Source organism: Acanthochromis polyacanthus, chromosome 2 (genome assembly GCF_021347895.1).
Source record: "Acanthochromis polyacanthus isolate Apoly-LR-REF ecotype Palm Island chromosome 2, KAUST_Apoly_ChrSc, whole genome shotgun sequence".
In the NCBI taxonomy this organism is placed as follows: domain Eukaryota; kingdom Metazoa; phylum Chordata; class Actinopteri; family Pomacentridae; genus Acanthochromis; species Acanthochromis polyacanthus.
In genome coordinates this window covers 17,127,713-17,142,703 of record NC_067114.1, presented here as the reverse complement: position 1 = coordinate 17,142,703, position 14,991 = coordinate 17,127,713, and the positions used below count along the sequence as shown (strand labels likewise).

Here is a 14,991-nt window from a genome sequence, read left to right as displayed (position 1 = left end):
AGTATTCTTATAAAAGTTCTGGATGGCTGTTGGCCCTGACAAGCTGAACTTAAAATTTCATTCATTCATAGATCGCAAGCATTAAGTGAAAATTTTAGACTGACCGTTGTGGTTTTTATTCTTGTCTGTCTCACCAGGAGATGCCCGACTCGTGCGACAGGGCTTCTCTGGTTGCCTGAGAGATGTGAGTTTTAAGATGACTGACAGTCCCTCAGAGGAATGGCGGTTTCTGGACTGGAGAAAAGCCACCAAGAAGGTAGCAGCATATGAAAGCTGGGAGGGATGTCCTTTTCAAACTGTGGACGGAGCCCATTTTCTGGGTCATGGTAGGATCCTATAAATAATTTTTTTAAATGATTGCCTTGTTTCATGAGGATAGTCCTCAAGGACAGTGTGTATCGTCACTATATGTTACAGAGTGAAATTGTAACAAAACATACACACGTGGACAAAATTGTTGGTACCCCTCAGTTAAAGAAGGAAAAACCCACAATTCTCACTGAAATCACTTGAAACTCACAAAAGTAACAATAAATAAAAATTTATTGAAAATTAAATAATCAAAAACAGCCATTACTTTTGAATTGTTGATTAACATAATTATTTAAAAAAACAAACTAATGAAACAGGCCTGGACAAAAATGATGGTACCTCTATAAAAGATTGAAAACTATTTGACCAGAGTGACATGATTAACTCAGGTGTGTCATTTAATTGACATCACAGGTGTTTCCAAACTCATAATCAGTCAGTCTGCCTATTTAAAGGGAGACAAGTAGTCACCCTGCTGTTTGGTGAAAAGGTGTGTACCACACTGAACATGGACAACAGAAAGCGAAGGAGAGAACTGTCCCAGGACATCCGAAAAAAAATTATAGACAAACATCTTAAAGGTAAAGGCTATAAGACCATCTCTAAACAGCTTGAAGTTCCTGTGACAACAGTGGCTCATATTATTCAGAAGTTCAAGACCCACGGGACAGTAGCCAACCTCCCTGGACGTGACCTCAAGAGGAAAATTGATGACAAATTGAAGAGACGGATCGTTGGAATTGTATCCAAAGAGCCCAGAGCAACCTCCAAAGAAATTCAAGGTGAACTCCAAGGCCAAGGTACATCAGTGTCAGATCGCACCATTCGTCGTTGTTTGAGCCAAAGTGGACTTCATGGGAGACGACCAAGGAGGACACCACTGCTGAAAAAAACTCATAAAAAAGCCAGACTGGAATTTGCAAAAATGCATGTTGACAAGCCACAAAGCTTCTGGGAGAATGTCCTTTGGACAGATGAGACCAAACTGGAGCTTTTTGGTAAGGCACATCAACTCATAGACTCAAAAACCAAGCATACGAAAAAAAGAACACTGTCCCTACGGTGAAACATGGAGGAGGCTCAGTAATGTTTTGGGGCTGCTTTGCTGCATCTGGCACAGGGTGTCTTGAAAGTGTGCAAGGTACGATGAAATCTGAAGACTATCAAGGCATTCTGGAGAGAAATGTGCTGCCTAGTGTCAGAAAGCTTGGTCTCAGTCGCAGGTCATGGGTCTTCCAACAGGACAACGATCCAAAACACACAGCCAAAAACACCCAAGAATGGCTGAGAGAAAAGCGTTGGACTATTCTAAAGTGGCCTTCTATGAGCCCAGATCTGAATCCCATTGAACATATGTGGAAGGAGCTGAAACATGCCATTTGGAGAAGACACCCATCAAACCTGAGACAACTGGAGCTGTTTGCTCATGAGGAGTGGGCCAAAATACCTGTTGACAGCTGCAGAACGCTCATTGACAAATACAGAAATCGTTTAATTGCAGTGATTGCCTCAAAAGGTTGTGCAACAAAATATTAAGTTATGGGTACCATCATTTTTGTCCAGCCCTATTTCATTAGTTTGTTTTTTTAAATAATTATGTTAATCAACAATTCAAAAGTGATGGCTGATTTTGATTATTTAATTTTCAATAAATTTTTATTTATTGTTACTTTTGTGAGTTTCAAGTGATTTCAGTGAGAATTGTGGGTTTTTCCTTCTTTAACTGAGGGGTACCAACAATTTTGTCCACGTGTGTAAGTCTGTGATATGGAAACATGGGTAATAGCAGCTGGAATGAAAAGCTCTGTGGAGTGTCAAGCTGTGTTCAGACACAACTTTAAATTATTTTTAGTGCCCCCAACACACTGGCAGCGCTGTATATCTTAATAAGATGCTTGCTGCTGATGTTGGTGATAATGAGATGGTTTCATGTTGATAAATATGATGATAAGTTAATTGGCCTCTGTGTGAAAGATCAGGTTCATTAGTGTACATTTCCTCCATTATTGCTTTGCAAAAAGGCCTCCTCAACCAATCTTTTATTTGCTTGTCACTTTTGAATGTATGACAGAGCACTTGAACCTTCGACAATTCACATATTTAAAATTTGACAGATGTTCTGCTGGTAAAATGACATGTTGTAGCCACTTATTTCCTCCTTGTTTCAGGTTACTTGGAGTTGGGTGCAGGTGTATTCAGCGGAGGACAGGACTTTGACATTTCTATGGATTTCAGAACCGACCAGCTCAATGCACTTTTACTGTTTACATACAACACACGAACAGAAGACTATATGCTGGTATGTAAAACAGATGCATTTAAAATTATTGTTGAAAAGACTGCAATTAATCTTCACAGTAAGATGACAGGATTAGTTTTGATATTTTATTTACTGGTGTGTATTTTAGGTGGAACTGGAAGCGGGTCTTCTGTCCTTCATTCTTGCCTCTGAAGGTCATGTGATTGAACTCAGCATGTGGGTGGGACTTAGCTACTGTGATGGAGACTGGAAAGAGTTGTCATTGGCGAAACGCGGCTCACTCATCTCCGCTGCTGTCGACGACTGGGCCGAAGAAACAAGGGCAATGGGAGGGACAGCAAGGCTGAGAGTTGATTCACCGTTTTACTTGGGGGGCGTGCCAACGGAGCTCGTACATCCTGCACTGGACAGCCGAAGTCACAAACATGGTGAGATAAATAGCAATTGCTTGTCCCCCATTAAAAATGGCAGATGGTCAACCAAGAAGAAGTGTTTAGTCAGTTCTGTGCAGCTCAACTTGCTGTTTTGATGAACTCAGATTTAGTTTCCTGCAGCTTGTCTAATATGGCATTTACTTGTTTTGGGGCTCTTTGTTTTCTGTTTTCTTTTGGAGACTTTGAAGAAATGAGAATTTGCAGGTCACCTTTACTTCATTTGTAACTTTCCCACGTTTGTGTCTAGCAAGAGAATTACTAAATGAACCAAATAGCCATATTGTATTGTATACTGTAATTTGCTGACATTCAGTTAAAATTGAAGAGCATAATAAATTCAATTTAATTTCAAACTTACGTTTGTCATGACTGAGTCTGAGTTATAAGGATAAAAAGTTAAATATGAGAGTGGAGCACAATAGTGTTAGTTTAAATAATTAAACATGTAAAATGTTCTTACAAATTAAATATGTACTCTTCTCACATCCTCTTCTCTGTTTTCTCCTTCTCATGTTCTTCCTCTACTCTCCTTCTCCTCTCCGCTCTCCTCTTTCCTTTTACAGGCCTTGGTGGCTGCATTAAGGGTCTTACCATACGAAGTGATGAAAGAAACCCTCCTGTCAGTCAAAGTGTGAATCTTGCTGTTGCCTTACAGAGTTCTGTAAGAGTCTACTTAGACGGCTGTCCTACCAGCGAAAGCCGTTACAACTGCAGAGGAAACGATTCAGTGTTGGTGTATAATGGGAGAAAGACTCAAGCCACAGATTATAGTCTGCAACCTTTCACTGGTAACAGCGCACGGCATATACAACATTACACTAACACAGAGACGGCACTCATTTGAAAAGGAAGTTTGGAACTCTAGCACGCTGTCAACACTTCATCATTTATTTAAAAGTAACATTTCAGTGATTGACCTTCCACAAATATCAGATAAACAGCAAAACCAGGCATTGATACTCCAGTTTCTGCTGCAATAACCAACCTGAAATGGTATTCAATAAACAAGCATGTACAACTGTCAGTGTTATTATTAGAAGGAAGTTGAAGATAAGTGTTCTAAAACTATATACTGTATTATCTGTAGGACAAATTGTGAAGGGAGGTTTCTTTCTTCTTCTCTTCTAAGAAATCCATGTGTATTTTACAGCTGAAAATGACATCACATTAGTGCTGAGAACATGGCATGCAATGTTTTGTGTGCATTATTTAAATGTAAAAAGACATGTGCACCCCTAACCCCTTCTCCTATGTGCAAACACCCATCTTTTCAGAGTACCTGTACAGGTTTGTGGCCTTGGCTGCAGGAGGCTGGGCTGCAGGACCTTGGCAGAGAGGACGCAGCCGAGGCAAAGGTAAAACGTCTCACATCTGTTTGATAGTAGCTAGTGCGAGTTTCTGTGTTTTATCAGGCTAAAACGTTTACAGCCCAATATGATGATAAAGATAACACACAGTGCACTGGTACAAGCATCATTTTAGCATACAAGCACAGTTGAATTTGTGCACAGTATCTTTTTTTCTATCACACTTTTATCTGACCATCTCTAACAGTGTAAGAGGAGGCCATCATTACAAAGCCTCAGGTATTACTATGGGGTGTATATCTGTACATGTTTGTTTGATGCCTTGGAATGAGCTTTTTACTTACAAAGTCAGTAACAGAATGTAGGATTTTACCCCAAATGACTAAAAGAGAAACTTCATTTGCTTGTGTTGGCACAGTCAGCAAGGAGTAATCAGTATTTTGTCTTTGTTTAGCTTTCTTTTATAGAGTTTCTCTTTGATGTTAAGAGATTTTCCATGTAAAACCACCACTATCTTGTACAGTATTTGAGACTTATCCAAAGCCAGTGATATTACACGTGCCTGACTGTATGAGAGATTGATAAGGCCTCTATAAAGGGCATCACAGTAAAAGGCTGTTAACCCAGAATGGCCTGTGTGGTCCCTTGTGTAATATAAAGCTGCTCGTTAGTAGTGAACGATACACTGGTAGGTCTCAGTACACCATGCTATGACCAGAGAGAGGAATGGAGGAGAAGCAGGGAGGGAGAAAGGGCTAAAAACATTAAAAACTGTAGGGAAATAAGCAGGATTGGGGGCCAAAGACTGAAAGGGAATGTGGAAGGAGGGAAGAAGTGCAGAGTCAAAATGCCTGGAAAGAACAGGATGGACAGCAAAAAGGGAAGAAGTTGGAGGAGATGGAGAAATATGCAAGGTGACTGGGTAATGAAGGGAGGAGGAAAAGAAAGTTGATGAGTGACAGAAGAAAAACAGAAAGGTCGCATGAAGCAGCTTGTCAGTAGTGTTTTTTTTTTTTTTACTTTATATATTGTACAATTGTGCACAAAACCAAAAGCAGAACCGTCTTCAAAGAGCAAAATAAAGGACATAGAAAATAGACTTTTAAGTAATTTTAAAATGTATTCAAAATTTGTAAGCTGCTCATAAAAAAGATTTGCTGCACAAGAATATGTCTATAATTTCCCTTTTCTGAGTACTTTAAGAGTTTGCGTGGTGGCCACTTCACTCCAGGACTAAGTTCCGGATACGTGAGGTTGTAGACAGATGCGAAAGAAGATGAAAGGATGACTGGAGACAGAAAATGAACGTGGTTGTCAGGCAGTAAGACGGAGACAGAGAAGGAGGGAAGAAGGAGAGGAAAGGAGATCGACAATCCTGAGCTGCTCAGGGTGTCAAAGAGAGAAATAAGGGGAGTGCTACAGAGAAGGAGGGAGGCTGATTGCTGTGAAATATAGCCCAGAATGAATGGCTGGCTGTATTAAATCAGTGCTGAAAAAGTTACTACTCTCATAAATACTATTTATGCTAATGGTGAGGTATGATTTACTGGGCCTATTAAAACACAGAGAGATGGGGAATGCTTTTTCTTTAATCTCATGTGCTCCTGACCTGTTGTTTTGCTTTTTTTCCATGTGTATTTTTCCGTTCAGCTCTAATTTGATGTATTTATTGTGACATTTTCTCGCCCTGATGTAATTTCTGTCGTTTATTTGTCTCCCTGTCATTCTTTTGTCTTTGATTCTCTCTGCTTTGCTTAATTTAATAATTGCATGTGGTTGTTTTGTTTATTTTGTTACGTAGATTTATTTATCTTTTCATGTGTCTTGACCCACCATATGAGAAGTCTCTTCTCATCTTGACTCATTTTGCCTTTTTCTCTGTCTGTCTTTGTCTGTCTCTACTGTAGTACCTTCGTCTGTGCCTCCTCCTACCACAGTAAAGAGCTTCAGCGGCTTCAGTGCCAAGGTGAGCTGGGTGCCACCCACTGGTGACATCAGAGGGCTGATTGACAGATATGAGCTGAAGGCTTACAATAGAGATCATCCAGAAGCACCGCCTATCACAACCACATACCTGGCTAATGGAAATTTCACAGGTAAAACACACACACTAATCTTTAATGGTGTAAACATTGTATCAGCGTCCAATCCCCACTTAGGAGGGGTGCAGCAAGCTGAAAACCATTATTCATATGCGTCTATTACGTGTAGTTGAGCAGTTCTTAACCCATTTCATCCCATGCCTCATGCATTCTTTAAGCAGCTTATGTTTATATGTGTTATTTACATGTTTTTACTCCTTATGCTGCTTTTTGCACTTTTAGATTGAATGCCAAACCGCAGTGACCATAAAGTTGAATCCAGTCCAATCTAATCTATTAAAATGACAGCTAGCTCTTCTCTGAAAAACAAAAAGTGACAAACATCACAAGGAGCATAAAATGACACACACATAAATTAGGAAAACTTTAGCTCAGCTTGCACTCACTGTTCTAGTAAACTTATTGCAGCTGATTTCTTCCTGCCTTCTTGTGATACCTGTAAGGACATTTTGGCCCTTACTGCAAACACATTTACACTGCCTTTTTCACTCACTTTCCTCCCGTCTTTCATACAAACACCGACTGTCCCAGGCAACCCTGTTAATGTCTCCTTGGCAAGTCCCCAGCTTCAGGAGACTGTCTCCATTTGGAACAAGACACTCAGGACTACCCCAATGATGTCATACCCTGGCATCGCTCCTTTCCTCTCTCTCTCTCTGTTCCTCACTTTTCGATCTTTCTTCACTTCATCTTTTATGATGATGATGATGTCTGCGTCCGCTGCTGCTATTCGTCCCCCTTCTCATCCACTCTTCCATGTCTCTAGGCAAATATGAAGATGAGCTCTCTGTCTCCGTCTTTCTCAGTGTCTCTCTCGCTGCTCCTCGGTCCCTCCCCCTTCTCTTTGCCAGACATTAAGTCCACCTCGATAAGGCTTCTTCTTAATTTATGATGGCCTCGACACCTGACTGCAGAATTACACCAATGGCTAAAAAACACAGAAAGCAAATGAGGGTGTAATGGCAGCGGAGTGGGGCCCTGGCCCCTAATTGAATTAAAAGACATGGGTAACGGTGAGAGAGAGCGAAAGGAAGAGAGCAAGAGGAAGAGACAAGTGCAGGGTGATTGGACACAGAAGGTGGGGAGAGTTGAAGGGGGTGGAAGAGAAGGGAGGGGATGTAAAAGAGTGACTTAGGAAATACAGAGAGGAGTGGAGAGGGGCCAAGACGGCGAGGACAAAAAACATCAGAGAGAGACGACTGAGGCTTTACAATTAGAATAGACTCTCTTTGTTTGCCAAACACAGGAAATTTGCTTAGCAACACCAGCGCATAGAAACAAGTAAAGCATTTAAATTGCACAACTGAAACATATTGATTCAGACTTCAGCAATACACTAAACACATGTTTAAAGGAGAAAAATGAAAGGCATTTAGCCAGGTATGGCAGGTTTGACACAAAGTGTTAAAGGATATGTACACTTTTTTCAAGGTATTCTTAGACCTCTGAAGTCCAAGCAGTTTCTGGGTGTTTTACTGCTGTGGGCTCATTTATTGCTGCAGTTTAAAGTCCTGCACCACTGTGGAAACAGCACAACCATGGCTAGACTTAGAGAAAACTCAAAAAGTGTTGTGTGCAGCATAAAAAGTTACAATGCCATACAAACATGTCAAAAGCAAAAGTTGAATTTCTTTCATTATTCATTTTGCAAACATTGACAAAAACCAGGACTTAACAAGTACAGCATTTTCCAAGTGCTCCCAAATGTTTCCAATACTGGGGAAAATGGTAACTACACATAATATAGATATTATACTACTTACCTTTTGATTTAGTTTTCATATTTGTTTCTTATCTTGAAAGTTGAAAACAAAGGTTTTCTGTTATTACAATTTCAGAATCTGACAAATACTGTGGCGATTTTGTTCCAAAATATGTACCTTTGATACCTACGAGTATGTGTTTGGGGCTCGAAGAGTTAAAACAGCACTCAAGCGCCCATCTGTATGTTGCAAATACCCCTTCTGAAACACAGCTGAGTTAGCAAAGTCTAGTAGGCATCTTCCAAAGTTCTATTTTTTAATAAAATATGTTCTCTCTGTGTTTTCCACTTCTTTTCCTTGCTGGCATGTTCATGCTCCTCTCCAGGTGTGCTGTTAGGTCTCACTCCATCCACTCGATACGTTGTCACTGTAAGCGCCTGTAGTCCTGTTGGCTGCACTGAGAGTCTTTATAATGACAACAGTGATGATGGTGATCTAAGATCGAGTTTCACAACCCCAGAAGAAGGTAACAAACACCCACATGTATTCAGACACATAGACACACTTCAAAAAACACTCTCATCTACTTAGGGAGATTTTTAGCTCTTAAAAATAGAAAGCAGGATGAGAAATGCATACAAGGCAGAACTGAAGAAACAGGAACAGGGGAGGGGGAATGAGTAAGATGTAAGTTTTTTTAAAGAAAGATAAAAAGTGATGAAAGAATGAACCAAACAGATATCACAGAGGTACATATTACTTATCGTGGAAGTGCATAAGGAAAGTTGAAGAGAAAAAGGGAGATTCTTCTTCATATGTTCGCCGCTACATTAATCTGTGTTGGACTAACTGGCCTTGTTGGGGAGATAATGTGACGGCAGGGGTCAGTACAGAGACAGCAAAAATCAATCTGAAGTAAAAGGAAAAAAACTGATTACTGTATCGATTCTCACTGAGCACAGAGTTAAGACACTGTTCGGGAGACTAGAAAAGAAAAACTTATTTGGAACTCTCCATTGCCCTACACATAATGTGTAGACACATTTTTACTCACTTATTCTTTCGTACAGGCACATTTTCTGACAAGATCAAGGAACATAACTTCATAAAATTTTCCCTTTTTCTCCTCTAGTGTTCAGTCTTTTGAAAAGTAACCCAAAGCTCTGTCAGTGTCGAACGTCATATGAAATTTAATTAATTATTAATCTGTGACATTTGAGGTTATAGAATGATATGCTCTATAAAAGTGGGACTTGTCACAGTTTATTTCATCGTTAAGGTATACCCTTTGATATAGTCATATTTTGATGTTGATAAAATGTGTTACATTTTTTGCATTACTGTTACTGTTTTTCTTGTTTCAACGTGCACGTAACTAAGTATATATGAAGATAGATTGTTCAAAAAATATACCATGTTTTACAAATAAGGATAGAATGATGTGCAGCTTCTTTCTATGTCCTGATGCCACTCAATATATTTGTAACATACAGTATTTTTTTTCATGCAATTTCAGCTCCAGATGCTGTTTCCCCTCCAGCTGCAGTCTCATCACCCACAGCTCTCTATGTTACCTGGGAACCTCCAGCAAAGTAATACACAATACACAGCCTCACCTTTCTGTCTTTATGTTAGCTGTTACTGTATTGTTCATGTAGAACCCGATCCTCTATCATAGAACTTTCACTTATGAAAAATGTTATTATAAATGATTTTTTTTAGTAATTTCTGACCTACCTACTTACAAGAGAGCATGAGACAGTTGTGAAATGAAGATGGTTATTTTAGTCAACGGAATCGTACATGTACATGATGTTATATAACAGCCACAGAGTCTGATTTTGTTCAGCATACTTTTCTCACCTTCAATAAACATGCACTGATTGAACCCAACATTGAATTTAACATCAAACTAGTGTATGATATATATAACTTAACAATATTGCCCTCATTTTACTTTTTTGTTTCAATGATAGGCCCAATGGAGACGTTACAGAGTACCTCCTCTATCACAATGACCAAATGGTCTACAGAGGGAAAGACAGACAACACAACATCACTGGTAAAAGAGCAGAGAGTGTGTGTGTGTGTGTGTGTGTGTGTGTGTGTGTGTGTGTGTGTGTTTGTGTGTGCATGCTGCAGTGTAGCTGTGACTGTGGAGGGATGGGGCCTCGGTGTAAAGAGAAGGGGAAGAGCGAAGAAAAGCAAAATGGAGTGGGGGATTAGCATTTGAAAGAGGAAAGAGTGTCTCATTCCTCACCAAGGGAATAGCACTTTGAAAAAGAAGGCTAAACACACACATGAAAATGAAGCGGCGGAGAAACAAAGAAAGCTAAACATTAGCGCACATGCATACGCACAATTTGCTTTGAAAGCTTTCACTAAAGAGACCTAAAGAAGGTATGAAACACATGTCACACCGCTGAGACTAGAGTGCTTCACCAGGATGCAAATAGATACACACACACACACACACACACACACACACACTAAGACACGCACGCATGTGCGCACTATCAATAGAGTGTACACAGACACATTCTATGCAGGGATGTAGTACACACACATACACAGGAGAGTCATCTGATGTGCCATTTTATATAAGCAGAATAGATTATCAGTTATGTCGATTTTGCATGCAGTCATATGATTTGCGACACATCACAATGGCCAACAGTGTACGTGTGTGCCTTTGTAAGTTAATGAAGGCATGAGAGCACATATCATCTATGCTGGGTTAATAATGCAGAATGTCTGATGTTCACAGTGATTGGAAGGATTATGGACGTAGTAATTATACAGTATGGCAAGAATAGATTGTGTTACAGAGAGTGAGATTGCAACAGTGGGGCAGATGGAGAATAGTTTTGAAGCAGAGATAGACACTGAAAGAGAAACAGCAGTCAAGAAGCGACACTAAAAGAAGAGAGGGGTGGACACAGAGGAGTATTTCTGAAAAAAAGAGAGAACTTTGGGGTTGTAAGAGAACCATGAGTTTGTGTTTCTGTTACCTGTGCTATCATTGAGTTTGTCTGACTGTTTCTGCCTCTCTCTGTTACCTTCTGTGGGTGTGCGTTTGTGTTTCAGGTCTTGGCGTGTACTCGACCCATGTCTTTGTGCTGAGTGCATGCACCTCAGTGGGCTGCACCAACAGCTCACAAGTTACAATGCTGACCTCTCAGCTTCCTCCTGGGCCTCTACAAGCTCCAATTCTTACCCTGCTAGACTCTCGGACTGTTTTTGTGGAGTAAGTTCACACTCACAGACACGCATTAATTCAAAGTGTGCATGTGTAAATACAAATAAAGAACTGACATCAGCAGTGTCAGGCTGATGTAACATGGAGTGGACTCAGGACACACACTTACATATATACAATACATTTATCGTGGATTCGTGAAGTTGTATGACACAACACACAGCCATGTATAGCCAAGAAACCTGCACCTGGCATACAGAAAACAGCTGTATGTCAGGTGTACACATCTGACTGAAACATAGAAAAATCACTGGAAAGGTCAGGGTAAAAATAAATATAAGGCAGCATGTATTATACCTTTTTATTTGTATCTCATCATTTTTGTCTGGGTGAGAGAGAGTGAGGGTGAGAGAGGGAGCCAGTGACCTTCTGCCGTTGTGTTTACCGTGCAGAATATTCTTTTGTGCTTGGCCTTTCACCTTTAGAGGGAGATGACACAGAAGATAGATCTCTGCACTTTTTCAATCATGTTCATGTTCAAATGTTCTCGTTTTTTGTGTTTATGCATGTGTCTTGGTGTGTGCATGTAAAAGTCAATCTGGATGAAAGCCAGATGTTTAATATTTAGTTGCTGTCAGGTTAGATGTTAAACTGAATATGTTCCAAAATTGTATTTTGTTTAATTGTCACCTGGGACTCACAACAGGAATGAAAAATACACACATCACATCACAGCGTAATACTGACAATTTCAAGTGAGAGTGAAGACATTCGGTTAACACAGAAAACTATATCTACAAGTTTGAAGAAAGCAGATGTTTTGTAAAAGAAAAAAATAACTGAGATAACTGTAAAAGAAATGCTTTGTTTAACACAGCATCTATGTTGTGTGTAGAGCAGGGAAATATATCATACTTTAAGCATTTCTAATGCTTTTGAAAAACGTATTCACCAGTGTGTGTGTGTGTGTGTGTGTGTGTGCGCGCGCGTGTGTGTGTGTGTCTTTATGTGTGTGGGAAGGCCATGTATTGCCTTGTTAGCACATTGGTAATAGGCAAAGGTTGAGGGATCATACCTGGTCAATACCACTCTATTGTGTCTGTGAGAAAAGCTGAGAAAAAAGTGTGTGAGAGCGAGAGAGAGAGTGAAAAAAGCTACGGAAAAATAAAAAGACAGACGAAAAGAAAGAGGGAGAGAGATAAATTGTGGGTTTTAAAGGAGAGAATGTAGGGATGAATGTCTAAAAATGTCTAAAAGGAAAAAAGATGAAATATGTGAGAGTGAGGGTGAGAGACTGTGAGAAAGGTTGAGGCAGGCTGCAGGATGTGAACAAAACAATATCAGCAGATTTATTCCCTGCCCTCACTGAACACTACCTGACTCAAACACATTCATACACAAACAAGCAGACACAGGAATACACACTGCCGACATGTGCACAGTCACAAATCCTCGAAAACATGACATATTCACAACAGGTCTGGACCTACATTGATAAACTGACACAATCCAAAATACATTTGCTGAAATTTTCTCAGACTTTATTTCAAGTTCAACACTTAAATGTGTTTTAAGTAATTTTTTACTGGCATTGATGGAAAACAGCATCTGCACTAAGAAAGACAGAAGTCACAGAAGGTGGGTTTCCTGTAATGCAGCATTCGAACATACTTTATTTTATATACGTGGTTTTAAAATGTAACGTGGCGAGAATGCGCCCGGTTGTTTCGTACTAATTTCAGAACACACTTTTAAAAGCAGTGATTTTCTAAAACCATTACCACAGTGAATTATGATACAGATTACTATAACTCCCCTTTGATTTAGTTTTTCAAAAGTGGACATACATCACACTGCCAATCGACAGCATATAAATCTTATAATAAATGTGATAGATTAGCCACAGTGGCTAATTGTGTGCTAACACACACTCATCAGTCATTCAAAAACTGGCTTTTAATGGAAGGAACCAAGAAAGGAATCCATCACTTTTTAAAATGGCCTCCCTCTGCTACCATGCCAGGAGGGCTGGGCTCCTCTCTGGGATTTATAAGAATTGCAGGACAATTTATAAAAAATGCTTTAGTGATCCTTTGTTTATGACTTATTTATCACATAGGTTATTCCCAGAATTTTAGGAAATTATCAGATACTCCATCAGATAGTTAGACTGTATCATTGTCCATCAAAACACACCTATAGCCTCAGTTTATTAAAAGAACGTTTAGTGCACAACGATAATTTGCAAAGTTTTGAAGAAAAATAAAATAAACAAGATGACATGGTCATCAATATCCCCCGCCACATGTGATGTCTGTGAGTCTATATGCAAAATAGTGATGAAGGGCCATAACTCTGTTAAATATTATCGCACAGGTCTCATTTTCGAACTTGATCAAGGTGTCCATGGTGTGAAGCTACACACTAAATTTCGTAATCCTAGCTGTAAAAAGTTTCAGAGAAAAGCTGTCCCCTTCATCTCGGACAGACGCACGGACGGACGGACGGATGCACGGACGGACGGAGGCCAAACCTATATCCCCCTTTTCCACTTCGTGGAGGCGGGGGATAAAAACAGGCCGTCTGAGGAACGTAGACATTTAGGACAACTTATCTTTTGATTATATATCTTTCACATTCAATTATTTTATAGCTTCAACATCTGATCAGCAGGCATTAATTACACCATGTTTAGTACCAGACAGCGGCTAGACAGATAATATTAATGTTCAGCACTAATCAAATGGACAAAAACATTTTCCAGAATTTTTATTTGTGAATATTTTGTAATGGATAGTCGACATGTTCCTGTTTCTAAAACTGTCTCTGGTCTTCTCCCTCTCTCTGCTGGGGATGACCTTCCTGTTCTAAATATAGAAAAGGAGACACCTCTACCTGACAAAGGAAGCTGTGTGTACAGAATGTGTGTGTCTGTAAGGAACCACGGCTCGGCTTTGTGTTTTCATCTGCTCGCAGATGAAAACACAGTGATAAAAGCACACACACGTCTGCACACACTGACATGCAGATACACAAAGCGGTCTGATGCGGTGATTGGACAATGGGGCTGCCACAGAAGCCAGCACATACTTACATTTCACTCTTTGTCACAATCTTATTTTAGTCTTTCAGTCTTAGTGGGGCAACTCTACAAACCTGTGCATTAAATCCATTAGTTTATACACACAATTTTACAAATAATACAGTATTTGCCAGTTATAAATAGTAAACAGTAAACTGATGGATTTCAAGCAGTCTCTCATTTTAAGACAATGTCTATAATAAGCATTAACCAACTTTGGAAGTTTTCGCCTTTTGTTGCTTTTTGAATATTTATCATGGTCAGTTTAATTAGCCTTTTTTTTGGCAAGAATTTACAACAAAAGGTTCTTTCATGTCAAAGTGAAGACAGATTACCACAAAGTCATGTCAGTAAATATAAAAATACAAAACTGTCCATCATCCAGTGTTGAAAACAATATATTGGAAAAAGGTAGGTAAATCGTTTATAGGCCCTATACATAATATTTTAATTATAATATAAGCCACAACTAAATATTAACAGTTCAGTATCTTAACTATTCAGGCCTTGTGCATCACAAATATGTCATTCAAACCACTGTGGCTTGTCTGTGGGTTTTTCCAGAGTCTGAGTGCTATGTTAGAAAGGCTTT

The 14,991-nt window shown here is 39.6% G+C and overlaps 1 protein-coding gene across 1 annotated transcript in view; it reads left to right on the top strand.

The window, feature by feature from the left end:
* Positions 1-14,991, top strand: part of ush2a (Usher syndrome 2A (autosomal recessive, mild)) — a 215,554-nt gene that overhangs the window by 89,884 nt on the left and 110,679 nt on the right. The window contains exons 33-42 of the mRNA XM_051939571.1: positions 138-326; positions 2,481-2,611; positions 2,721-3,000; positions 3,570-3,794; positions 4,281-4,361; positions 6,221-6,409; positions 8,504-8,644; positions 9,635-9,710; positions 10,095-10,180; positions 11,206-11,365. Of these exons, the coding sequence (XP_051795531.1) occupies positions 138-326; positions 2,481-2,611; positions 2,721-3,000; positions 3,570-3,794; positions 4,281-4,361; positions 6,221-6,409; positions 8,504-8,644; positions 9,635-9,710; positions 10,095-10,180; positions 11,206-11,365 (1,558 nt within the window). The remainder of the gene's footprint in view (positions 1-137; positions 327-2,480; positions 2,612-2,720; positions 3,001-3,569; positions 3,795-4,280; positions 4,362-6,220; positions 6,410-8,503; positions 8,645-9,634; positions 9,711-10,094; positions 10,181-11,205; positions 11,366-14,991) is intronic.